The sequence below is a fragment of the Garra rufa genome, chromosome 13 (genome assembly GCF_049309525.1).
Source record: "Garra rufa chromosome 13, GarRuf1.0, whole genome shotgun sequence".
In the NCBI taxonomy this organism is placed as follows: Eukaryota; Metazoa; Chordata; class Actinopteri; order Cypriniformes; family Cyprinidae; genus Garra; species Garra rufa.
Window position 1 is genome coordinate 22,860,351 of NC_133373.1, and position 27,867 is coordinate 22,888,217.

Consider the following 27,867-nt stretch of genomic DNA (forward strand, 5'->3'; position numbering starts at 1 on the left):
GCTTCTGTACACAGTAAATTTGACAGACGGGTTAATTATTAACCTGGGCATCAGTCCCACATCAGTCCCTTTTTTGGAGATTAGGTAACTAGTCTGATTTCTTGTTGGATTTTCGAAATTTAGGAAACTTGCTTGCAATCTTACATGCCTCTACAACATGTTAATACATGTGAAAATGTATTAATGTATTAATGTTAATGTATTGATTAACAATATTTGCACTGAACAAAGCCATGGCCGCTTCTCTGTATCCAGTGTTGTATTTTTGTCATGTGACCACTATCGCAGGTTCAAAGACACAGGTTGTAAGTCTCCTCCTACTTTAAGTAGGTTAGGTGTCTGGTTAACCTGTCAATGGTTTACCGTAAGTTTACACAATCTGGGCTGTCCCATATGGATGACCAAAGAAAGGCATTTCACTGGGATGCCTGGAACAATCTTGAGCAGGGCAATCCAGCATGGTTGAAACAATCTACATCTGCTTTAATACTATACCCTATAGGACATATGTGACCCTGGACCACAAAACCAGTCTTAAGTTGCTGGGGTATATTTGTAGCAATAGCCAAAAATACATAGTATGGGTCAAAATTATTGATTTTTCTTTTATGCCAAAAATCATTAGGAAATTAAGTAAAGATCATGTTCCATGAAGATTTTTTGTAAAACTCCTACTATAAATATACCAAAATATAATTTTTGATTAGTAATATGCATTGTTAAGAACTTAATTTGGAGAACTTTAAAGGTGATTTTCTCAGTATTTTGATTTTTTTGCACCCTCAGATTCCAGATTTCAAATAGATGTAACTCGGCCAAATATTGTCCTATCCTAACAAACCATACATCAATAGAAAGCTTATTTATTGAGCTTTCATATGATCTATACATCTCAGTTTTGTAAAATTTAACCTTGTGACTGGTTTTGTGGTCCAGGGTCACATATAGCTTTTGTAACTGAGTTAACCCACTTCCAAATTGGCTCCATATCAGTGCATTTGCCCTGGAGGTTTTTGCTAAAAATTTCTCAAGCTAATATTTACTTTTCTCATTTTTGCCTAAACTGCAAGGTCATAGTGCTGGAAATAGCAGCTGTTGGCCTTGATGGCACAGGGGTGGGTTAAAGACCCAAAAGACTTTAAATCTCATGGTTTAAAGTCCAGTGTCATGTCAGTCAAGGATTACTGCCACCAGCTGCATTGAAGACGCAACAGAAAATGTATTTTTTGCTTATTTCTGACTGGCATATCCACTGAGCTTAAGTATATGTTTTAATGTTACCAAATTATGTGGCAGTGAAATTATATAAATGGAGTAAAAAAGAAAAGAGTTTATTTACACTGCCATTTGAATATGCTGCTTAATATTTTTTGGAATCTGTGATATTTTTTCAGGATTCTTTGATAAATTAAAAGTAAAAAAGAACAGCATTTATTCAAAATATAAATGTTTTCTAACAATATAAGTATTTACTATCACTTTTTATCGAAAGAAAGAATCAAAGAAAACATTTACCTACCCCAAAATTTGAATGGTACTGTATATTGTTATAAAAGATATCTATTTTAAATAAATGTTGTTTTTTAAACATTCTATTTATCAAATAATTCTCATAAGATTATCACAGGTTCCAAAAATAATTAAAAGAAATTAAGCAGTGCAACTGTTTCCAACATTGATAATAAATCAGCATATTAGAATGATCTCTGAATTCTATTCTATTCTCTACTTTTATTTTAAAGTATATTAAACTAGAAAACCACTATTTTAAATTGCAGTAATATTTCACAATATTACTGTATTTTTATGAAATAAACACAGCCTTGGTAAGCAAAAAAGACTTCTTTAAAAAACATTACAAGTCTTACAGATCCCAAACTTTAATTGAATGCAAATAATTTATCTATTTATTTATATATTATTATACAACTGTATTATTATTATACAAGTAATGTGTCACCTATTTTATATACAAAGTATTCCAGCATGTGCTCATCCCATACTAGGTAAATGCAGGTGACTTTACATCACAATCTTATCTTATGTTTTTATTACAAAAAGGTAATAAAAGGCTTGAGAGATGTTAATGTTTAATTTTAATAACAGAAAACACAATTAAGTGTAAAAAAAGTATGTACATCCTTATTTCAACTCAGTTTTAAATCTTTATTTTTTATATCTCAATTCAGTTCATTTATGGGTGGCATTAAAATAAATAAATGTCTACTTTTTAAACATTGTCTTTAAAAACTGTGTGAGATATTGATCATAAAGCATCTGTATATTTAAGTGAATGCTCCTATAAGATGCCAAGTATAAAATAAGTAAATTAAAAATGTATTATCAAATATATTACCGTGGTTGAAGCACTTTAAGGTGTTGAAGCACATGTAAAAACATTACATACTATTTACAAAGCCTGTATCCACCTAAATCAATGGTTAAAAACTATTTTTGCAAATCCAGGTAATTTACCATAGAAATATTATGTTTTTTAACTTTTATGACTGTTATAGCGCCACCCGTGGTCTGATCTCCCTAAAACTTTGCATGCTTGATTAGAATCATTTGTCACATATGCTCACCAGGTTTCGTGAAGTTTTGAGTTTTCATTTAGGCTTTATAGGCTTTTGAGTATGTTTGGACAGATTGAGAGAAAAACCTCTCTTAATCATTTAACAAACGATTTGACTGACAGCAGTGATTCTAAAGGTAAAATCTTTCAAAAAGTGGAGGTCTATCGTATGATATGAGCAGGGGCGGATTTAGCCATTTTGGGGCCCAAGGCAAACACAGACATGGGGCCCTCTACATCTTTTGTTCCTCCTTGTAAAACTGTAAAATTTTATTTTCATAATATATTACCTGTGCAATAATATTTATTGTCTATTCACAAGTAGGGCTGCACGATAAATGAAATCGCAATTGTGATTAATCGGAAGCTGCGACTGTCATGCATATCTTTTAGTGAAGCACTGTGATTTCCATTTCTGTGTGATCATCCAAAGGCCAGAGGGCGCTCTGTCTCTCGGAAACGCCAAAATCACCTGAAGGAGAAATCTAGAAAACACTTATCGCTTCAGCTGAATATGAATAAAACTAAATAGATATTGAACTGCTTTCACTGATTCAACGTGACTAATGAACACTCGACTACGACAATATTGTTTACTGAAGTTCGTATTATTATAATTTTCATTATAATAAAGTACATTTATACTGCAATGCCTTCATCACTGTTTAGAATTCTATGAACTATGTTCTGTGCATTATTATGTGTAAGAAGCCACATCATTTCACATAAGGATTAATTTGAAACACTCGACTGATGTTATGAAGTAAGTTATGAGTAAAAATATTATTTAAGGTGGGTTTTTCACGTGCTTTGAGATGTAGCACCATTTTTTACACAGCGCGTATTTCACTGAGAAGCTACGCAAACAGCTCTCATTATCGCAAACGATTTCCTTTCGATTGCATAATCGTGCGATTAAATCGATTTCGATTATGAACATTTTGACCACGTTTAGATGTGTAACGTTAGTGTCACAAGAATCGACATCAGCTTATTTCTGCTTTTTAGCTTTACCGTCGTCAGCTGGTGACGGTGACATCAGAAAAAAAATTGTTAGCTTTGGTAGTGTTGCTATTTTTTTATTTATTTATTTTTGCTTTCCTCCCATTTCCTCGTTTTTTGCTTCGCTTCATTTTAGCTCCGTGGCCGTGCACACGCCGTCTGTCAATCACTGCTGTTCTGCAGCAGATGCGCAGTGACGTGAAATAATGGAATAGTCCAACAGTGTGGTGTTCGAGGGTGCCCGCGCCTGAGTGCCCCTAAGATATATTCTATATAAAAGTATTCTGACGACTTTTCAGAGAATTTTTGACATTTGCCATTAAGTAAAACAAAGAAAAAACACCTCGACCAAAATTTTTTGAGGGGGCCCCCTTGCAGCTCGGGGCCCAAGGCAACTGCCTACCTTTGCCTAATGGCAAAGTCCGCCCCTGGATATGAGTATCGTGCATATGTGTGAAAAAACAAGTAATATACAACTGTTTACACCCTTGAAAAATACAATATCGCCCCCAGTGGCCAATTTTTTTCAAATTTCTCACAAACCTTTAGGGCCGTGAGTCAAACAGGCCCACCAAGCGTCGTTCCGACTGACCTCCCTGCCCTTTCGAACGGTTTGGCGTCTCTTTGCGACGGAGGGTCAAAAGTTCAAGTTTTTTTTGGATAATTATTGATATTCACTCTCCAAAGAATATCCCTGCACTGTTTTAGTTCCAATTAGGCAAAAAACCTAGGACTAGTTCGCAAAAGTTTGTTTTTTACACTTTCTCAATCTTTTAACAAGTGTTTTGATTGACAGCAGTAATTCTAGAGGCAAAGTTGTTTGAAAAGAGGAGGTCTGTCGTATGATATGAGTATCGTGCGCATGAGTGAAAAAACGTGCGATATACAATCGCTTGCGCCTTTGAAAAGTGCTATATCGCCCCCAGTGGCCGACTTTTTTTTTCAAATGTCTCGCAGACCTTTAGGGCCATGAATAAAACAGGCCCACCAAGCGTCGCTCCGACTGACCTCCGTTAACCTTGTCTAATAGGTGCTCAAAATTCATCAGCCTATGCCAGCCATGTTTTTTGACTCAAAAGTCTTTATAGACGCTTGTGGCACTTCAGACCAAGACTGTGCATAACGTTTTTCACGTCGATAGGACAAGCGGTTCATAGTTATGGCAGTTTTTATAATTAATGATATTCACTCTCCGGAGAATCTCCCTGCACTGTTTTGGTTCCAATCAGGCGAAAAACCTACGACTAGTTTGCTAAAGTAGGTTTTTCAAAAAATGCAAAAATTCCAACAACATAAGACACTTGAGACTGCGCCGAACATTTTAGGAGTTATGAGCGATTTCGTACTTTTGATCGCCGTAGCACCCCCATCAGACCGATTGGGACGAGCATTGGTGAAGTAGTGTAGACAGTGTGAGTAATACCATTCCTCCAAGTTTCAAGTCTCTACGAGTTTGGTCTGCTCGATCAGTTTTACATGGAGATTGATGATACTTGGCCATTCTATCAATTGCAATAGGGTTTCTGCACTACAATTGAATCCCTAATAAAACAAATAATAAAAAAAGTTATATTTACCTGAACACTGAAAAATTATAATGATTTACATCCAAGGTTTAACACATATTTGATTGATTGATTGATTGATTCCTTGTTTATCTTATTTATTCTTTTTTTCTTTATTCGATTTAATGGTTGCTAACTAGTCATACAGTAGCTGGTTTAAGATCATTACCTGGTCAAATATGATTATTATGGTGATAGCTGATCATTATTTGGATGACCAACTAGTAGGCTATATTTCAGACTGACCACCTTAAAGGGATAGTTCACCCAAAAATGAAAATTTGATGTTTATCTGCTTACCCCCAATGCATCCAAGATGTAGGTTACTTTGTTTCCTCAGAAAAATACAAACGAAGATTTTTAATGAAAACCGGTGCAGTCTGCCAGCCTTATCATGGGTGTGGATGGGCACCAAACCTTTAAAAGTAAACAAAAACATGCACAGACAAATTCAAATTACACCCTGCGGCTCGTGACGATACATTAATGTCCTAAGACACGAAACGATCGGTTTTTGCGAGAAACTGAACAGTATTTACATCATTTTTTACCTTTGATACACAGCCACGTCCATCTGTCATGAGCACGAGTTTGGCATCAGTCACGTCACATGTGCACGCGCTTCTGGCGTAGAATACGCAAACGCCGTAAGGGGAAATCAGTGAAAAGTCCCGGATGAGTTTGTGCAAGCAAACTTAATCTTTTAGCTTTAAATTGGTTTAAACAATCAGGATACGCGCAAGTAATTACCATTTTGAATAGCCGCTATACCCACAATCTTTGTGCAGTGTGGAAACAATGAGTGTCGTATTCATGCGACAGATCGCTTCCGGCGTTTGCGTATTCTACGCTAGAGCGCGTGCTCATGTGACGTGACTGATGCCAAACTCGTGCTCATGACAGATGGACGTGGCTGTGTATCAAAGGTAAAAAATGATATAAATACTGTTCAGTTTCTCGCAAAAACCGATCGTTTCGTGTCTTAGGACATTAATGTATCGTCACGAGCCGCAGGGTGTAATTTGGATTTGTCTGTGCATGTTTTTGTTTACTTTTAAAGGTTTGGTGCCCATCCACACCCATGATAAGGCTGGCCGACTGCACCGGTTTTCATTAAAAATCTTCGTTTGTGTTTTTCTGAGGAAACAAAGTCACCTACATCTTGAATGCATTGGGGGTAAACAGATAAACATCAAATTTTCATTTTTGGGTGAACTATCCCTTTAAAATGGTGGCACCTGCTGATCATCTTATACCAGTCAAGGATATTTACATATTTTATATCCACATTACATAATTTATATATCTTTATAGGCTTAATATTAGCCTAATTATAGGCTAACTATTTAAAATGTAAAAAAAAATGTTAAAGTGCTCATTTATGTGAATCACAGGCATTTTGAGCTTTTGATGATACATTTAAAATAATTTTGTAACACATTGTACGCTATTATCTTAGGTGCCAGTGTTCAGTTTCCATATTGTGGAAACCCAACTATTACCCCAATGGTCCGTGTTCACTGCTCTGCCAGTCTCCTCGGATCTCTGTTTTGATTGGCTGCACGGTGTCCTGAACTCAATACACCATTGGTGTTTTATTTCTTGCTGTTGCGCTCTTGATCCCGTCAATCCCCCAATCCTTATTACCGCAGCACACGCTGTGTCCACGGCGGACATTCACGAAGCCTTTACGTATCAATTAGTGCGTAGACGCAATAGACGTGAACGTAGCGCTGGTGAGCGCTAGGCAAATACACACGCAGGTGGGAAGGGGAAGTGCATTGTTGACAGGTGGACGGAAATATTTGCCCGATAGCACAGAGGAGATATGGATTTAAATAAAACGGTGCTGTGCGAGAGCTTGATTATTTGGGTAAGCTCCTGTCTTTTAGTTTAGCTCTAAATGTTACTGAAATGAGGAATCGTTTATTTATCTGTCACCAGTTCCATGACGATAGCGTTACCTGTCGCAGGTAGTCGTTTCCTTCAGACACCATGGTCCAAAAATACCGGAAATAAGACATTTAAATGTGTGCACTTGCTGTTGTGAACCAAACGCGGTTTCGGTGCATCAGTACAACATTTAAAAATGCGCTCAGTTCTCCAAACGCCACCCGTCCAGGACGCGACACAAATATATCTAAAATTCATAACGACAAACCAGACTCACAATGCTGTTAGACATGTAAACAACACCAACAGTCACAGCCAACTCCATCCTCATCCGATTTAGACGTCTAATCTGGTTAGCTAGAGTATTTGTGGAATGTGTCTTATGCAATCAGATATTCCCTGTCTTAGTTTAATATGATGGCGTTTTGATTTTTGACTGCGGTGTGTGATAGCATGCGGCGCGTGCTCGCGATTCTCTGTACTTGGCTTTGAGCCATGGCTGTTTACATTGCGTTTGCATCAGGGCCCCTTCTGTATAGTTCTCAAAAAGACTTGTGAGGGTACGAAAGACTACGGTCTATCCTGGAACGTATTTTTAAGTATGTGGGTTCTCTGTAATACAGTATTTTCATTTATTCTGCTGCAATGACTGGCTGTGTCGCTGCTTATAATGGTTAACTGAATAGATTACACATTTTAAATGCATTATTTGTTTGCTAGTATCCCAGATTACTATTTGTGATCTCTATTTGTTATATAGTATTATATATATAGTAACTGGTAATGCAGTGCAAAAGATTTGTCACTATAAACCTTAAGAACATAAAGGAGCATTCTGTTAAAATTATATTTCACCCAAAAATTTAAATGATGTCATTAATTACTCACCCTCATTTTATTTCAAACACGTTAGACCTTTGTTCATCTTTGGAACACAAATTAAATTTTTTTTTGATGAAATCCTAGAGCTTTGACCCTAGACTTGATACTATGTAAGACCCAGAAAGGTAGTAAGAACATTGTTAAAGTAGTGCATTTGACATCAAATGTCATAATTTGTGTTCTGAGGATGAGCAAAGGTCTTACGGGTTTGGAACAGCATGAGCGTGAGTGATTATGATTAATGACAGAATTTTAATTTAGGGGTCAACTAACCCTTCAATGTTAATTGTATTCTTCTTTAATGAGAGTGTTGTATACTATGTCAAAGCAGATTGGATGACAAAACTGAAATGTACTAAAATGTATAAAAAGCCTTTGATTGTACTAATACAGGGTTTCCCAAATGAGGATTGACAAGTTGAATAGACACTAATAATTAAATCAAATGTAAAATTTAACAAAAACCTTTAAGCTATGCTGAAAAGCCCAATTTGGTCAAAACATGACCAGGCTTTTAAAATTGGTTGGATTTAATGTTTTTGGCACATTGTTTTCTTTCAGTTATTTTCTTTTCTGAACTGATTGATCATCAGCATTGATCTAAGCTTATTCACAGAGGCCAGAAGTTGGGGGGAAATCCCCAAACGAAAAATATGAAACGGAAGAAAAAATATAACTAAATAGGATGTTGTTTGAACAAAGTCAGTAAGTTTTAGTCCTATGTGATAACATTAACTAGCATTTTCGTGAAGAAGAAAATCACAACAGTTGTCACCCTGGACCACAAAACTAGTCATAAGGGTCAGTTTTTTGAATCTGAAAGTTGAACAAGCTTTCCATTGATGTATGGTTTGTTAGGAAAGGACAATATTTGGCTGAGATACAACAATTTGAAAATCTGGAATCTAAGGGTGCAAAAAAATCTAAATACTGAGAAAATTGAAGTTCTTAGCAATGCATATTACTAATCAAAAATTAAGTTTTAATATATTTACGGTAGGAAATTTACAAAATATCTTCATGGAACATGATCTTTACTTAATATCCTAATGATTTTTGGCATAAAAGAAAAATTGATCATTATGACCCATACAATGTATGTTTGGCTATTGCTACAAATATACCCATGCTACTTAAGACTAGTTTTGTGGCCTAAGGTCACAGTTAATCTAAATAAACCTTTTTTGATAATTACAGTTATTCATTTGCCTATTATTAATGTGTTGTTGAATAGTAAATTTGGCTGTTGTAATGCATACCAACTGTAGTTTATCTTTGTTTATTGTAATACTCTGTACGTTTGTTTCATTTCTTTCTTTGTGTGGCTTCAGCTGCAAACCTTCAAAACCACAGCCCCATGTAAGACAGTGGATGATCTGACCTCAGGAGCAGCCATGTCTCAGGCCCTGCATCAGATGTGAGTGTGTTTACATTTACTTGACCTTCACTGGCAGATGCTTTTATCCACAGCAACTTATATAGTTGTCATGGTATTTGTTTGATTACCCATGACTTTGACATTGCTAGCGCCATGTACTACCAGCTGAGCTTCAGTGTTTCTTTCACTCATTCAATGATAACTGATTGTGTTTTACATTTCTCACTCAGCCTCTTTTCGTTTCCCTCCTCGCTCTACCAAATCAGATTAGTTTTTCCAGGTCAGCATTACAGATTTATATCTCAGCTTGTCAGCGTGTGAATATTTTATGACTTGCATTGGGTTGTGGACAGTCCTCCGAGTCATATTACCTGAAAGTAGGTTTTGATGTATATAATTTTTGCTGAATAAACATTCAAGTGTAGTAAAATTTAGAATATGTTTTTTTATCAGAGAGCCTGACAGTATAATTCTGATTATATTAAAGCAGGATGGGATTGAAACAAAATATATTTGATTTGATTTTACCAACTGATCTGAATGAAAGCATCTGAAAGTATCTGAATTAGATGAGACTGAACTGCACTGATCAATATATTTAAATTGCAGAGATCCTTCATGGTTCAGTGAGAACTGGCTGGCCCGCATTAAAGGGGATGTTGGAGATAATGTGAGACTCAAGGTAGATTTCTTGTTCTTTTACGCCTTGGTGCTTAAATCAAATTTTGAGAACATGCCAAATATAATGTTAGTCAAAGCTAAAGTCTTTATTCCTCTCCTTTTTTACAGATGATCAACCTCAAAAAGATCCAGCAGATGATTGTTGATTATTATAATGAGGTAAATGACACACTAAGGTTTGGTTTTTTAAGGGATAGTTCACCCAGAAATGAAAATTACCCCATGATTTACTCGCCTGCAAGCCATCCTAGGTGTATTCGACTTTTAAGTGAATATAAACCGAGTGAGTCTTCCAAGCTTTATAATAGCAGTGAATGAAAGTGCCTCCATCCATCATAAAAAGTACGCCACACAGCTTAAAATGAAATGAAATAAAAATACTTAAAATAAAATTATTTGAACCTTTTCAAATGTAGCATGTCATCTGACAGACTTTAGCTCTCGGAATGAAAATTGACTTGACACATGCCAAGAATTGTTGGGCGGTTAATTATAGTACTGTGTTAATGCCTGCAATTTCTTTCAATTCTAACAAAGACACAATGACTGAACTTTATCTGATTAATTCTAATAATGAATCTATTTGTGTATGAGTAATTCTGTGTGTGTTATAATCACTTTGGGTTCAGGTTTTGGCTCAGCAGATCACAGGTTTTCCTCTGCCTGATCTGGTGCGTATGGTAGAGCAGTCTGATCAAGTAGAGCTGGGACGCCTCCTGCAGCTCATCCTGGGGTGTGCAGTCAACTGTGACAGGAAACAAGGTAGTTAAAGGAATAGCTCAGCCAAATATATATATATGTATATATATATATACACTGCCGTTTGGGATCAATACGATCTCTAATGTTTTTTTTAAGAAGTCTCTTATGCTCCTCAAGACTGCGTTTATTTGATTAAAAATACAGAAAAAAATAATACTGCAAAATGTTATTACAATATAAAATGGTTTCTATTTTAATATACATTAAAATATTTTGTTTTTCCTGTGATGCAAAGCTTAATTTTCATCAGCCATTACTCTAGTCTTAAGTGTCACATGATCTTTCAGAAATCATTCAAATATGCTGATTTATTATTAGAATTATCTATGTTGGCAACAGTTGTGCTACCAAATATTTTTTGGAACTTTTTTTTCAGGATTCTTTGATGAATAAAAAGTTAAAGTGAACAGCATTTATTCAAAATATACATAATTACTAACAATATAAGTATTTGCTATCATTTTTTTTTATTTGAACACATCCTTGCTAAATAAAAGCAGTAATTTCTTTCAAAAAAAAAGAAAGAATTCAAATTTACTGACCCTAAACTTTTGAACAGTAGTGTATATTGTTAGAAAAGATTTCTATTTTGAACAAATGCTGTTTTTTTTTTTTACTTTTTTATCACAGGTTCCAAAAAAATATTAAGCAACACAAATGTTTTCAGCACTGATAATAAAGCAGCGTATTAGAATGATTTCTAAAGTATCATGTGACACTGAATACTGGAGTAAAGATGTTAAAAAATCAAATCAAAGCTTTGATCACAGAAAAAAAAATTCTAATGTATATTAAAATAGAAGAATGTTATTTTTACATTGTAATAATATTTCACAATATAACATTTTTCTGTATTTTTGATCAAATAAACACAGCCTTGAAGAGTATTAGAAACATAAAAAAACCATAAAAAATCTTACTGATCCCAAGCTTTTGACCGGCAGTTAATATATATATATAGTGCCCTCCACTAATATTGGCACCCTTAGTAAATATGAGCAAAGGTGACTGTGAAAATAAATCTGCATTGTTTATCCTTTAGATCTTTCATTTGAAAAATTCACAAAATTCTAACCTTTCATTGAAGTAAAACGATGGAAAATGGGGGGAATCTCATTATGAAATAAATGTTTTTCTCTAAAGTATATTCCCACTAATATTACAATTTTTTTAGCACACCAGGGTGGCTAGGAGTATAAAATTGTCCAGTCATGACTTTCTGTTCCACAGGATTATAAATATGAGGAACACAAAAGCCAAATTCCCTTAATCATCCATCACAAGAAGTAAAACCAAAGAATGTAGTTCTGATGTGCAGAACAAGTTTGTTGAGCTTCACAAAATAGAAAGTGGCTGTAAGAAAAGAGCTAAAGCATTGAAAATCCCCATTCTCACCATCAGGGCAATAATAAAAAAGTTCCAATCAACTAAAATGTTCATTAATTGCATTTGTGATCGCATGCTTCCAGAAACGAATTATTACACCTGTTGTAAAAGTGGGCAAATGAATAAAAATACAAAAAAATTATTTCTTGTAAAATAGTTGGATGTTGAATAATTGATTCTTGAGCTGCTATTTTAAATAACACCAGACGGTCTGAATCAGACCCTCTCTGATAAACTGCAGCGTGAACAACGTCGTGCGCGTGCAACTTCCCATTTCAAACTGAACTGAATACCATATAAAGCCTATACACAGCCTGTATTACACAAATCACAGCAGAAAGACATTTTGGTAGTCAACTTGTAATATTTCTGCTGGCGTGCATGTTCAAGTGAACGTTTTAAACAGTGTTCCTGCCGTGCATACAACATATCTTACGGTGCTACCATATGGACGATACTACCGTTTCATACATGTAAATACAATATTTTCAAAATATATACTGAATGTGTGTGTGTATTTATATATACATAATAAATATACACCGTATACACATATATAAACAAAAACTTTTATTTTGGATGCGATTGACTGCGATTAATCACGATTAATCGTAATTAATCGTTTAGCAGCACTACTTTTAACCCTGTGAGATTGTTGTTGTTTTTTAGAGTATATCCAAGTAATCATGACCTTGGAGGAATCTGTACAGCATGTGGTGATGACTGCCATTCAGGAGGTCAGATTAATTTTATTCAGATAATTTTATGTAGCCATAAATATAAATGTTTCAAAGGAATTTAGAAGGCTTTGTGATTGATTCCAGCTTATGAGCAAGGAGACTGTGTCTCAGTTAGGAACGGAACATCCTGGAGATGCTGAACAACAGGTAAGAAATACAGAAATATAACATCAAAATATCAGTGTGACAACCGTCAGGAGAGTTGATATTGTCGTTAGAGGAGAAGTTCACTTCCAGAACAAAAATTAACAGATAATGTACTCACCCACTTGTCAGCCAAGATGTTCATGTCTTTCTTTCTTCAGTTGTAAAGAGATGATGTTTTTGAGGAAAACATTTCAAGATTTTTCTTTTATGGTGCCCCGAGTTTGAACTTCCAAAATGCAGTTTAAATGCGGCTTCAAGCAATCCCAAATGTTGTTGTAAACAGTGCCAGCCGAGGAAGAAGAGTCTTATCTAGCGAAATGATCGGTTATATATATATATTTTTTAATTACAATTTATATACTTTTTAACCTCAAAAGTTCGTCTTGTCTTGTCTGCCTGAACTTTTTCTGGTTCAAGACAGTTAGGGTATGTCAAAAAACTCAAAATCATTTCAAAATCGCTTCATCGCTGCAGAAATACCGACACAGTGTTTGCCAAGTGAACATGCAAGAAGATTAAGAAGATCAAACACTCTTAACAAAAAAGGTAAAACAGCGATGTAGGGAGATGTTTTTTTTTTCAACTGTCTTGAACCGGAATAAACAGAGTTCAGGCAGAGCAAGACAAAACGAGCGTTTGAGGTTAAAAAGTATATAAATTGTAATTAAAAATAAATAAATTATCAACCGATCGTTTCGCTAGATATGACCCTTCTTCCTCGACTGGTATCGTTTGAAGCCACGTTTAAGCTGCATTTTGGAAGTTCAAACTCAGGGCACCATAGAAGTCCACTGTATAGAGAAAAATCCTGAAATGTTTTCCACAAAAAACATAATTTCTTTAAAACTGAAGAAAGAAAGACATGAACATCTTGGATGACAAGGGGGTGAGTACATTATCTGAGAAATGTTCTAGAAGTGAACTTCTCCTTTAACGACAATTTAAATGTATCTTGTAGTATTGTACAATGTTGCTGTTTTTTGGGTAGTTAAAGAAAGCCTTGGAAGAGCTGACTGAAGTCACGGCAGAGAAAGAAGAATTGGCACAGCGCTGTCAGGAGCTCGACATGCAGGTGAGATTCTAGTTTTAGTAAAACAGCTGTCAAGGGGTTTGTAATATTAGGAATGTAATACAGATAATACAGATTTCAAATTCACATTAATAAACAGGAAAAATACCAGTGTTAAAATTCATTGGTTATTAAAATACTTTAATTTCAGTTGTAAAGCAGCTCTACAAAAAATTATTCAATGTCATTATTCAGCTCAATTTAGTTGATTCAGTTCAGTTCAATAACTGTTGTTGTAGCAGTTAATCAATTATGAACTCAATTCCACTATAAACTGCTCTATAACTATTGTTACTTTTGTGACGGCCTTAAGTAAGATTGGAAAAATGGTCCATGCATAGAAACTCAAAGGGCACATACAGTAAGTAGTTCCTGTTATTCCTTGTTTTAGATATGAATATACACAGGTGCTGGAATATTTACAAGCTGCCTATGTAAAAAAAAAGGCATTGGTCAACGAAATCCAGACACAGCATGTGTTTTAGTGGCTGTGTTTGCAGACTGTAAGCGTTAGCTCACTAAACAGCATTTCTTATTTCTGCTGTTCTGTTTGTTCACCTTCATGGATGAACAGATTTTGCCTTTAAGTGCAAGTATTTTTTGTTTGTCTCTGCAGAAGGCTGTTTTAGCTTTTACAGTGAGGTGAAGTAATCTATCATGTACAGTATTTCATTGAGTTTTCAAGTATATGTAAAGGTAAAAATAGGACATTTAAAGGTAATTTGCAGTGATTTGCAGTGCCATGTTAATTTTCCTGTGCCCATACATGGGTTAGAAATTGATGTGTTGCTGATTCTTGACAGATTGAGTTGTAAAAGTATCCATGACCAATAAGAGGTAAGAGGTAACAAATGCATGGCAACCTAGCCTAACTAAAACTAAAACACTGCGTTGCCACTAACCAATCTAACCACTGAAAAACTGGTTTTATGTGGGGATTTTGTGTGGCGAAAGAGCTCATGTGTTGCTGAAATTGCTGGGTTATATATTGGCACATACACTAAAACTAAAATAAACTCCATTTGCTTTTGGGGTGTAAGAGGTTTAACATGCCTAACATTAACAGTGGATTCGTTTGATCTAATTTGCAAATTAACTGTAAAACTGCATCAATTTGGAGTTTATCTATTTGCATACACATAATTAATATATTTTTACATTACTTAATGTTTTATATTCAGTTAGTTTATTTTTTTTATTTTGTTAGCTGGTTTATTTTCTTTTTGGTAAGTAGTTGGGCAGCAAAGTGTTTTTAAAATGCAAATCTAGTTGTAATCTGTTATAATTCACAATATATTAAAATCACAGTAAAAAATCTTTACATCATGCTCTATATTTACACTACCATTTAAAAGTTTAAGGGCCAGTAAGATTTTTTAAAGAAAGTAATTATTTTATTCTGCAAGGATGCATTAAATTGATCAAAAGTCAATAGTGACAGAAAAAAGTGACAGTAAATACATTTATAATGTACAAAATGTATAAAAATATATAAATATATAGCTTATTCAATTCGTTTGTGAAAGACCATGTGACGTGAAGGCTGAATTAATGGCTGCGGAAAATACAGCTTTGCCCTCACGTAAAGAATAAATCACATTTTAAAATATATCAAAATAGAAAACATTTATTTTAAGTTGTAGTAATTCTTACAGTATTTTTGATCAAATAAATGCAGCTTTGGTGGGCATAAGATACTTCTTTCAAAAAGATTTTACTGACTCCAAATATTTGAACAGTAGTGTACATCAGTCCAATTTTCCATTCTACACAATCCTATATTCGAATATGCCATATTTATTATGTACAGTCGTGGCCAAAAGTTTTGAGAATTACATAAATATTGGAAATTGGAAAAGTTGCTGCTTAAGTATTTATAATAGCAATTTGCATATACTCCAGAATGTTATGAAGAGTGATCAGATGAATTGCATAGTCCTTCTTTGCCATGAAAATTAACTTAATCCCGAAAAAAACTTTCCACTGCATTTCATTTCTGTCATTAAAGGACCTGCTGAGATCACTTCAGTAATCGTCTTGTTAACTCAGGTGAGAATGTTGACGAGCACAAGGCTGGAGATCATTATGTCAGGCTGATTGGGTTAGAATGGCAGACTTGACATGTTAAAAGGAGGGTGATGCTTGAAATCATTGTTCTTCCATTGTTAACCATGGTGACCTGCAAAGAAACGCGTGCAGCCATCATTGCATTGCATAAAAATGGCTTCACAGGCAAGGATATTGTGGCTACTAAGATTGCACCTAAATCAACAATTTATAGGATCATCAAGAACTTCAAGGAAAGGGGTTCAATTCTTGTTAAGAAGGCTACAGGGCATCCAAGAAAGTCCAGCAAGCGCCAGGATCGTCTCCTAAAGAGGATTCAACTGCGGGATCGGAGTGCCACCAGTGCAGAGCTTGCTCAGGAATGGCAGCAGGCAGGTGTGAGCGCATCTGAACGCACAGTGAGGCCAAGACTTTTGGAAGATGGCCTGGTGTCAAGAAGGGCAGCAAAGAAGCCACTTCTCTCCAAAAAACATCAGGGACTGAGGACTGGGGCAAAGTCGTATTCTCCGATGAAGCCTCTTTCCGATTGTTTGGGGCATCTGGAAAAAGGCTTGTCCAGAGAAGAAAAGGTGAGCGCTACCATCAGTCCTGTGTCATGCCAACAGTAAAGCATCCTGAGACCATTCATGTGTGGGGTTGCTTCTCATCCAAGGGAGTGGGCTCACTCACAATTTTGCCCAAAAACACAGCCATGAATAAAGAATGGTACCAAAACACCCTCCAACAGCAACTTCTTCCAACAATCCAACAACAGTTTGGTGAAGAACAATGCATTTTCCAGCACGATGGAGCACCGTGCCATAAGGCAAAAGTGATAACTAAGTGGCTCGGGGTTCAAAACGTTGAAATTTTGGGTCCATGGCCTGGAAACTCCCCAGATCTTAATCCCATTGAGAACTTGTGGTCAATCCTCAAGAGGCGGGTGGACAAACAAAAACCCACTAGTTCTGACAAACTCCAAGAAGTGATTATGAAAGAATGGGTTGCTATCAGTCAGGATTTGGCCCAGAAGTTGATTGAGAGCATGCCCAGTCGAATTGCAGAGGTCCTGAAAAAGAAGGGCCAACACTGCAAATACTGACTCTTTGCATAAATGTCATGTAATTGTCGATAAAAGCCTTTGAAACGTATGAAGTGCTTGTAATTATATTTCAGTACATCATAGAAACAACTGAAACAAAGATCTAAAAGCAATTTAGCAGCAATCTTTGTAAAAACTAATATTTGTGTCATTCTCAAAACTTTTGGCCACGACTGTACAGTTGAGGTCAAAAGTTGACATACACATTGTAGAATTGGCAAAAAGTTAATTATTTTTTGTTTGGTGATAGTCATTCATGAGTTCCTTGTTTGTCCTGAACAGTTACACTGCCTGCAGAAAAATCCTTTAGTTCTCACAAATTCTTTGTTTTTTCAGCATTTTTGTGTATTTGAACCCTTTCCAACAACAACTGTATGATTTTGAGATCCATCTTTTCACACTGAGGACAACTGAGGGACTCATATACATCTATTATAAGGTTCAAACACTCACTGATGCTCCAGAAGGAAAAAACATGCATTAAGAGCCAGGGGGTGAAAACTTTTCAACCGAATAAAGATGTGTACATTTTTTTTATTTTGCCTAAATATCGTATTTTTTTCATTTAGTACTGCCCTTTAGAAGCTTCAGAAGACACTTAAATGTTTTACAGAAGAAAGATTGTCACCCCCTGCTTAATGCACTTTAATGCATAATTTTATCTTCTGAAGCACTTCAGTGAGCATTTGAACCTTTTTTTAATAGTTGCATATGAGTTGCAAAATCATACAGTCATAGTTGGAAAGGTTCAAATACACATAAATGCTACAAAACCAAAGAATGTGTGAGACATAAAATATTTTTCTGAAGAACAGCGTGCAGTTTAATTGTTCAGAACAAACAATGGACTCATGAACAACTATCACTAAAAAAAAGCACTGTTGTGGATCATTTAGGCAACAACACAGTTTTTAGAATCAAGCGTATGTGAAGTTTTTTTTTTTTTTTTTTTTAAATTCAACAGTTATTTTCTCTTATGGACTGTACATACTTATTTCTTTGAAATATCATATTCAGGTCAGTACCCAATTAAAAAAAAAATACATTTTGTATGTCCACTTATATTTTGGTAAAATAATTAACATTTTGCAGATTCTGCGAGGTGTATGTAAACTTTTGACATCAACTGTAGGTAATACATGCCTTGACATAATAAACGTCAGGTTTTCCAGAAAGCCCTGTTTTTTTAACCGCTTTGCCCTTTAAACAGGTGACAATGCTACAGGAGGAAAGGAACAGCCTCCTAGCAGAAAATGACCTCTTGACTGATCGAGCCAGTCAGCTTGATACTTTTGATGACCCCAGCACTCCATCAGGGAGGAAGCACAGCCAGCTACAACTACAGCTAGAGCAGCTTCAGGAGGAGAACTTCAGGTAGAGCTTCATCTGACTACAGATCTCACACTCTCACATGTCCAATACAGTCAGACACTTATTCTTGATGTTCTGAATATTGTTGTGGTTGCATAAGTAGACAAGCATTTGAAATAATGAACCGAGCGTGGGTAGAATGCCTCTGTTTGAAATTGCATGCAGTGTAAATAATGAAAGTGTGTGTATGTGTGTAATAACCAGACTGGAGGCAGCTAAAGATGATTACCGCATCCACTGTGAAGAGCTGGAGAAACAACTAGTGGAGCTTCAGCATCGTAATGATGAACTGACCAGCCTGGCAGAGGAGTCGCGAGCGCTTAAAGATGAATTAGACATATTAAGGTGTGTGCAAGCTCATACTTATTTTAACAAGTAGTTTTTGCCAGTGGGTGTTTTGGGAAGTATTTATGATGAATTTGTTTGTGTAGGAGCTGCTCTGACCGGGCAGTGAAACTAGAGGCCTCTGTTGAGACGTATAGGAAGAAGTTAGAAGATCTAAGTGACCTCAGACGGCAAGTGAAAGTTCTGGAGGAGAAGAATATGACCTACATGCACAACACAGTCAGCCTTGAAGAGGAGCTACGCAAGGCTAATGCTGCAAGAGCTCAATTAGAGACATACAAGAGACAGGTATAAATGTGCTAGCAGTTTTAGTTTTAGGAATTCTGAGAATTGTTTTTGTTTGTTTGCTTGCTTTCCAGTCAGTCACAGTCATCATCATCATTTTGAAAATTCATCACAGTAATAAATAAAAAGATGTTCTGTTGTTCCAAGTCTGTAAGACCTTTGTTCATCTTCGGAACACAAATTAAGATATTTTTGATGAAATCAGAGAGCTTTCTGACCCTGCATAGACAGCAATGCAATTGACACGTTTAAGGCCCAAAAAGGTAGTAAAAACATTGTTTAAATAGTCCATGTGACATCAGTGGTTCAACCGTAATTTTCAGAGGCTATGAGAGTACTTTTTGTGCGCCATATAAAAAAAGACTTTATTTAGCAATTTCTTCTCTTCCGTGTCAGTCTTCACACACGTGTCATGGTACTCTCATTAACTTGGTGGCGAAGAAGACTGATACAGAAGAGAAAAATTTTTGAATAAAGCTGTTATTTTTGTTTTCTTTGTGCACACATTTTTTTCTTGTAGCTTCATAAAATTATGGTTCAACCACTGATGGACTATGCAGGATGAGAAAGCTCTCGGATTTCATCAAAAATATCTTAATTTGTGTTTTGAAGATGAACAAAAGTCTTACAGGTTTGGAACGACATGAGGGTCTAATTAATGACAGGATTTTTCATTTTTGGGTGAACTATCCCTTTAATGTTAATTGTGAAAGTGCTTTCTATTTTGAAAGAATTTATTTTAAATTTGAATAATTTTTCAGCAATGTTACTGTTTTTACTGTATTTTTGATCATTAAACATTACATTGTTTTTGAAACTTAAGGGTCAGGAGCTCCACAAGAAACTGTCTGACGAGTCCCGCAGGGCTGATAACTTGGCTTTTGAGATGAAGAAATTTCAGGAAAAATATGATGCTTTACTAAAGGAGAAAGAGGTAGACAGACACATTCACCTGCAATTACTCGTACACATGGCAAAACCTTGTGATAATTGTGTTTGTGTGTGATTCATCAGAGGATCAGCATCGAGCGGGACACTCTCAGAGAGACTAATGAAGAGCTGCGATGCACACAGGCCCAACAGGACCAGCTTTTACAAGCAGGTATGTTTTTCAGATTCCACACCTGGAGATGTTTTCATGTGCCACTAGGAAAAGATTGCATTTGAATGAAGCTTGTTGCTTCATCAGTGCAGGAAGGCTCTGCTGAGTGCGATAACAGTTCCTCCACTCCTGTAATTTGTTTGGTATAGCAAGTGTAAATTGAAGCACATCGTCTAGTTCAGCCTGTTACATTTATATTCTGACCACAGTACAGCCTTGAACTAAGCTCAAGGGATCTATCTGGGTCACTTCACAGCTCAGTAAACACAAACTGAAAATTTAGTTTAGAAACTGGTGTGACGCTTGAACTTGTGCTTTTTTCACACTTCACAGGAAAGTATCCAACAGGGAGTCCAAGCCATGAAAACCTGGCAGCTGAGATGCTGCCCATTGAGTACAGGTATGATATATGTAGGAGGTACTGTAAGTCATACAGATTTGCCCTTTTTTATTTAATATATTTTAAAATTACATTTATTACATCCTGTGAGGGTAAAGTAGATTTTTTTTAAACATCCATTACTGCAGTCTTCAGTGTCATGATGCTTCAGAAATCATTCTAATATGCTGAGTTGGTGCTCAAGTAACATTTCTTATTTTTATCAAAGTTGAAAACAAGTGTGCAGTGTAATTTTTTTAGGATTGTTTGAATAGAAAGTCTTCACAGAAATGTCTTTATATTTGGTAGTCTGATCAAATAATGAGCGAAGAATGAGATGTTAAAGAAGAAGTTCCCTTCCAGAACAAAAATGTACAGATATCGTACAAAGAAATTGTTTTTTTTTTAAAGCAAACATTTCAGGATTTTTCTCCATATAGTGAAATTATATGATGCCCCGAGTTTGAACTTCCAAAATTCAGTTTATATGTGGCTTCAAACAATGTAAAATGTGGTCGTAAACGATCCCAGCCGAGGAAGAAGGGTCTAATCTAGCGAAACAATAGGTTATTTATTTTTTTAATTACAATTATATAACCTCAAACACACATCTTGTCTTGCTCTGCCTGAACTGTTTTTTCTGGTTCAAGACAGGGTATGTCGAAAAACTCCCATCTCATTTTCTCCCTCAACTTCAAAATCTTTGCAAACAGTTCTGCAACAGTGTAGGATGATTTTAAAATGATTTTTGAAGTTGAGGGAGAAAAATGGGATGGGAGTTTTTTGACATACCCTAACTGTCTTGAACCAAAAAAAAAAAAGCAGTTCTGGCAGAGCAAGACAAGATGTGTGTTTGAGGTTATAAAGTATATAAAGTTTTTTTTTTTTTTTTTAAATAACTGATTGTTTTGCTAGAAAAGACGCTTTTTCCTTAGCTGGGATCGTTTACAACCACATTTGGGATCGTTTGAAGCCGCATTTAAACTGCATTTTGGAAGTTCAAACTCGGGGCACCATAGAAGTCCACTATATGGAGAAAAATCCTGAAATGTTTTCCTCAGAAAACATAATTTCTTTACGACTGAAGAAAGAAAGACAAGCACATCTTGGATGACAAGGGGGTGAGTACATTGTCTGTAAATTTTTGTTCTGGAAGTGAACTTATTTAAAATGGTTGTTGTTGCTACTGTTTTTAAAGGGGACACCAGATGTCTTTTTTCCACAAGTTGGTATGATTCTTTAGGGTCTTCATGAAATGTCTGCAACATACTTTGGTTAATTCCTCATGTAAAACAACACCTTTTTTGCCTTGTCAAAAATAGCTCTCTTCACAGCAAGCCATTTCGGTGCATGTCTCTTTAAGTAATAATAAGCTAATGCTGTTTTTTTGTGTATTCGGTGGCGCGTTACCATCAAAAACAAAACAAATCCACTGCGTGCTAAGTGTCTCTGATGTCGGGAGAAAATAAATACTCGTGTTTACTTTTACATCCAACTACAAAACACCGGCATTGCTTACGAGACATTTTTCCGCTACAGCTGCTCGAGCACAGAGAAAATTAAAACAGCTTGATACTCGAGACTGCTTCGTTTTTTCCGAAGATTGAAAAAAACAGAAGTGAATCTATTTTTAGCATTGTAGGGTGATTTTGTCCACACACTGCTAAGATACATTTATATGCAAACACCATGTAAAAGTAAATTTTCCATCTGATATCCCCTTTAAAATCACATTGAAAACAGAAGGTCAGTAAAAGACTAGTATACTGTAATACTGTAGTATGCCATTCTGAATCTTAGTGCATGTAAATTCTTAGTTATCATTGTAGGACACCTATATATATTTTTTGTATGTTGATTGTATATGTCTGCTTCTCCAGGGAGAAGTTCATCCGTCTGCAGCATGAGAACAAGATGTTGCGGCTGCAGCACGAGGAGTCTGAGAACATGCGCGTAACTGAGCTGCAGGAGCAGCTGGAGGAGGCCCGACGTGGACGCAGCCAAATCGACACTGAGAACAGGTACAGATTGACATAATACATCAAATATAAACTTACCGTGCTGTACAGTAGCTTTTCTACATATAAACGTGCCTGTGTGAGAATGTGTTGTGTTGTTTCATGTGTATTAAGGTTAAACCGAGAAAGAATCAGTGAGCTCCAGCAGCAGGTAGAGGATCTGCAGAAGGCCTTGCAGACACAAGGAGCCAAACCTGAAGATGTAAGTGGTGGTGCTGTTTTTGCACAATTTTGATAGCAATAGTGATGCTTTTCATTAAAGTCACATTGCTTGTTTTCGTTTAATACAGTCTCATCTGAAGAGAAAGCTGGATGCTCATATGTAAGTTTAGATTGCATTCAATTTGTTTTCTTTGTTTCTTCAGCTATGTTTGAGCATCTTATGTACTTTCTGAAGCTGATGGTCCTTATGTTTTTTTCCTAGGGTGCAACTGAATGAAGCACAAGATGAAATCATGAAGAAGAAAGAGCTTTTGGAGGATCTCCAGCCAGATGCTACTCACACCAGTTAGCTTCTAACTTTTTTTTTTTTTTACCCCATATTGCTTTTCATGACCTGATCCTGCAAAGACTGTGTCACACTAACCCACACAAACCATCAACTTTGTGTCAAACTGTAAACTTTGATGTCTGTGATTTAGAGTGATGCTATGATCCTCTTTGAGTCCTCTCAGTTTTAGAGATAAATGTCACTTTCAGGTGTAAAGATGGATGAGCTGACGGCAGCGCTGAAGAAGAAAGATGAGGACATGAGGGCGATGGAGGATCGATACAAGATGTACCTGGAGAAAGCCCGTGATGTACTTACATTAACTTCAATTCTAATGAAGCTAATTTGCCACTGAATTTTATGCTCTTGTCCATAAGACATTTTAAAGTCTTTGATATTTTGATGTTATTGAAACAAAAAATTATGAGAAACTCATCTAAATGTTATGTAGCCTGTTATATTCTGTACATCAGGTTCAATCAGCCAGTATATGCATTTCTGCATAATTTGAAGCACTTTTAAAAGCTGTTATAACCCATATATTCCAGCGATAATACATCATATTATGCATTTTTAAGGTTATTCGAGCTCTGGATCCCAAACTAAACCCAGCCTCAGCAGAGATTCAGTCACTGAAAGCGCAGCTCTCTGAGAAAGATAAGAAGATTATTGCTCTGGAGGTAGAACAGCCATCTCTTCTCTGTTATACATGTTATTTACATTTAGAAATTTCTGGTTTTGTTTCTCACTTGCAGTTTCTCACATTCTATCCTTTGTTTCTCCTTTCACTTACATCTGTTCTCAACCCTTCTTATTTATCCAGCGGGAGTGTGAGCAGGCCAAACTGAGGGAATATGAGGAGAAGTTAATTGTGACAGCATGGTATAATAAGGTACAGTGACAGCACTCAGTAGTTTATAATGTACAATTAAAGATGCTGTTATTTATTTAGTAATTTCAATTAAAGATTCTGTGGGCTGTTGATTTTGTTTATTTTAATTAAAAATGCTGCTTTATTAAAGATAATGCAATCAAAGATGACATACACTACCAGTCAAAAGTTTTTTTTTAATGTTTTTTTAAAGAAGTCTCTTCTGCTCACCAAGCCTGCATTTGATCCAAAGTACAGCAACAGTTACTATTAATAACATAGTATTATTATAAATAACTGTTTTTTATTTTAATATATTTTAAAATGTATTTCAAAGCTGAATTTTAGCATAATTCAGTCACATGATCCTTCAAAAATCATTCTAATATTCTAATTTACTGCTCAAAGAACATTCATTATTAATATCAATATGTTAAAAACAGCTGAGTAGATTTTTTATTTCATTTTTCTTTGATGAATAGAAACTTCAGGGAAATAGCATTTCTCTCAAATAGAAATCTTTTGTAACATTCTAAATGTCTTAATCATCAATTCTGATCATTTAAAGCGTCCTTGCTAAATAAAGCACAAAAAACAATTATACTGACTTTTATATTGGTATATATAATGTTAATGTTATAAAGTGTATAATGTTACAAAAGCTTTTTATTTCAGATAAATGCTGATCCTTGGATTCTTCTATTCATCAAGGAACCCTGAATTGTTTCTTGAGCTGCAAATGAGCGTATTAGAATGATTTTTGAAGGATCATGTGCCACTGTAGACTGGAGTAATGATGCTAAAAATGTAGCTTTAATCACAGGAATAAATTACATTTTAAATATATTCAAATAAAAAAAATATTTTAAATAGTAACAATATTTTAGCATTTTACAGTTTTTGCTGTACTTTGGATCAAATAAATGCAGGCTTGGTGAGCACTTCTTTAAAACATTAAAAATCTTACAGTTCAAAAAGCTTTTGACTAGTAGTGAATCATTTATCAGTTTGTTTAGTTATGCATTTTGTGTGTTTATTTTTTGTTTATTTCAATCACAAATGCTGCTTTATTAAAGATAATACGATCAAAGATGACATATAATTTATTTATTTGTTTATTTATGCATGTTTGTATGTCTTTGTTACTACTAAAATGAAAATTCTGACATGTCACCCTCATTTTGTTCCAAACCGGTAAGACCTTTATTCATCTTAGGAACACAAATTAAGATATTTTTGATGAAATCCGAGAGCTTTCGGATCCTGCATAGACAGCAATGCAACTACCACTTTCAAGGCCCAGAAAGTTAGTAAGAACATCAATAAAATAGCCCATGTGACATCAGTGGTTCAACCTTAATTTTATGAAGCTACAAGAATACTTTTGTGTGCGAAGAAAACAAAAAACGACTTAATTTAACAATTTCTTCTCTTCCGTGTCAGCATTCACGAGAGAATCATAACACATGCGTGTGGTAAAATAAGTATTAAATTATCCTCTCTGTCGAAATCTTCAGATATGTTTATAAAAACACTGTTTTATGTACGGCGTGCGTCGTCTTCTGGTTGTAAACAAGGTGCAGCACATCCAGGTTCAATGTTAGAATGCCAGCTCCTGCATCATAACATTACAGTTGAACCACTGATGTCACATGGACTATTTTATCAATGTCCTTACTACCTTTCTGGGCCTTAAACTTGACAGTTGCATTGCTGTCTATACAGGGTCAGAAAGCTCTTATATTTTATAAAACAAAATATCGAAATTTGCGTTCCTATGATCAAAGAACAAAGGTCTTACGGGTTTGGAACGACATGAGGGTGAGGAATTGATGACAGAATTTTAATTTCTGGGTGAACTATCCCTTTAAAACTGAATGAAGTATTTATCTCTGTGACTGCTGTAAATTCTGTGAACTTTGTTCCTTTTTTTGTCATATTGTGCAAAACATACAGAGTTTGAACTTCCAGAAGATGGCAATCGAGTCACGGCTGAGCGGCCGAGCTAACTCTCTAATGCCGCCCGGCCAGTCTTTCCTGTCTCAGCAACGTCAGGTGACCAACGCCCGGCGCGCCATGTCCATCAACGTGCCTGCCACTTCTTCCAAGTAACCTTGTCCTCAGTACCTCCCAGCTTCCTGCTTTTCTCTCCTCCTTTCCCTCACACGTACACTCAAGTGACCTTAAGTACACTTCTGAAACACGGGGACAAGCATGCCATGATAAACATTAGCGTGTCCCCATGTGCTCACTATCTACGGTTACACATGTATAATCATGTACATAAGGGGCTGAACTCTGATGAAAGTTACTCAGTCAGCACACTATGACATACAGTAGCAGTCTATTTCACTCTCAGTACTAAAAAAGCACCAGTAACAGTCTGCAGCAGGGTCACTTCTGAACCAGCATCCGTACTAAAGGTCACTAAAGGTCAGGCTCAGTCAGATTGTGCAGGAAGAAATGCATGCTTTTGCTAGAAATGACTTCCAGTGATACACTATGCAGCCGTGGAATATATTTGTAATCGCGCAGGTTATGTCATATAAAACAAGTATATGCTGACTATACGTTTTTGCCCTAACCAATCAAAATCAGTAGATCAGGATGACAATGTATTTGGTGCTGGACACCAAAATTCTTAGTTTGTTCCTAATATAACAACAACAGCAACATGCATTGAAACTACATTAATATATACATTAAAAAACATGCATATAGTCACTCAAATTGATAAAATATGAATCCAGGTGCTTCATTCAGTCACTTATGGTATTTTATATTCAGTTGACTGTGATAAGACTCTTGCGTGCTCTTTTAACAAGCAGAAGGGCCTTTTTTATTCACGTAATGTTTCCTGTCTGTGTGAAGACCTCAAGTATCAGGATTTGAACACCAGCACAGATTATAGCAGACCATAGCAAACCGCTGCGACGGCTTAGAATGTGTTGTACTCCGCTTTAAAATTTAAAAAAGTACATGCGTGACTTCTAAAACATAGCTGCTTTGTGAAATGGCTTTTGCTGTATTGTGAAAAGCTGCCCCTGCGTAGGTTAACTCGACTGAGCTATCTGCTAATAGACTAGCTGTTGCGCTTCAAATAAAACACACTTACATTGGGAGAAACTATTAATTCTGTTTTAAATGTTAAGGTTAATCATTATGGTTCTGATTTGTCTTTTCTGGTGTTTTATTCAACTAGGCTTTTTGGCCTGTGATGGGTAAATGCTAATGTTTTTTGAAATGCTAATATTTATGTATGATGTGTTCCAAGGATAAACTCTTAAATTCGTGTACTCAATTTTATGAGCACTGTCATTGTTTGTGAGAGATGATAAATAATAAGATTGGATTCATGGTATTAGAGTAATATTTGGAGTTAAAGAGCACTCGCAGCCTTCATTTACATGTGATGAATAAACACTCTAAAGTTTGTTTTGCAAAACTGCGTTCTTGCGTGTTTATGATCCCAACGTTGACGTCTTTACGCAAGTCTCGCCACTAGATGGCGACTGAATGTAATATTTCCTAATTTTTCAGTCGATGCCCTTACGAAAATTAACCATGTTTTTACTACAAATAAAGCCAAAAAAACATGGTTACTATACTTAAACTATGGTAACTACAAATTAACTATGGTTTTGGTGTTCTAATCATAGTTTAACCATGGTATTTGTAGTAAAACCATGGTTACTACAAAAAAAACAAAAACATGGTTAGGCTACTACACTTTTACTATAATAAAACCATGATTAATTTTCTTAAGGGTAATTTTTAG

At 35.6% G+C, this 27,867-nt stretch overlaps 1 protein-coding gene across 1 annotated transcript; it reads left to right on the plus strand.

The window, feature by feature from the left end:
* Positions 1–6,882: 6,882 nt before the first annotated feature.
* On the plus strand, positions 6,883–27,534 carry hook1 (hook microtubule-tethering protein 1). The gene is made up of 22 exons (XM_073853020.1): positions 6,883–7,015; positions 9,249–9,334; positions 9,905–9,977; positions 10,085–10,135; positions 10,606–10,738; positions 12,794–12,861; positions 12,949–13,011; positions 14,000–14,083; positions 18,439–18,602; positions 18,804–18,944; positions 19,031–19,232; positions 20,053–20,163; positions 20,244–20,331; positions 20,665–20,731; positions 22,591–22,731; positions 22,843–22,930; positions 23,019–23,050; positions 23,153–23,235; positions 23,428–23,528; positions 23,797–23,898; positions 24,042–24,110; positions 26,046–27,534. The coding sequence occupies exons 1-22, from the start codon at positions 6,971–6,973 to the stop codon at positions 26,199–26,201; spliced, it is 2,148 nt and encodes a 715-aa protein (XP_073709121.1). The 5' UTR covers positions 6,883–6,970; the 3' UTR covers positions 26,202–27,534.
* Positions 27,535–27,867: the final 333 nt, after the last annotated feature.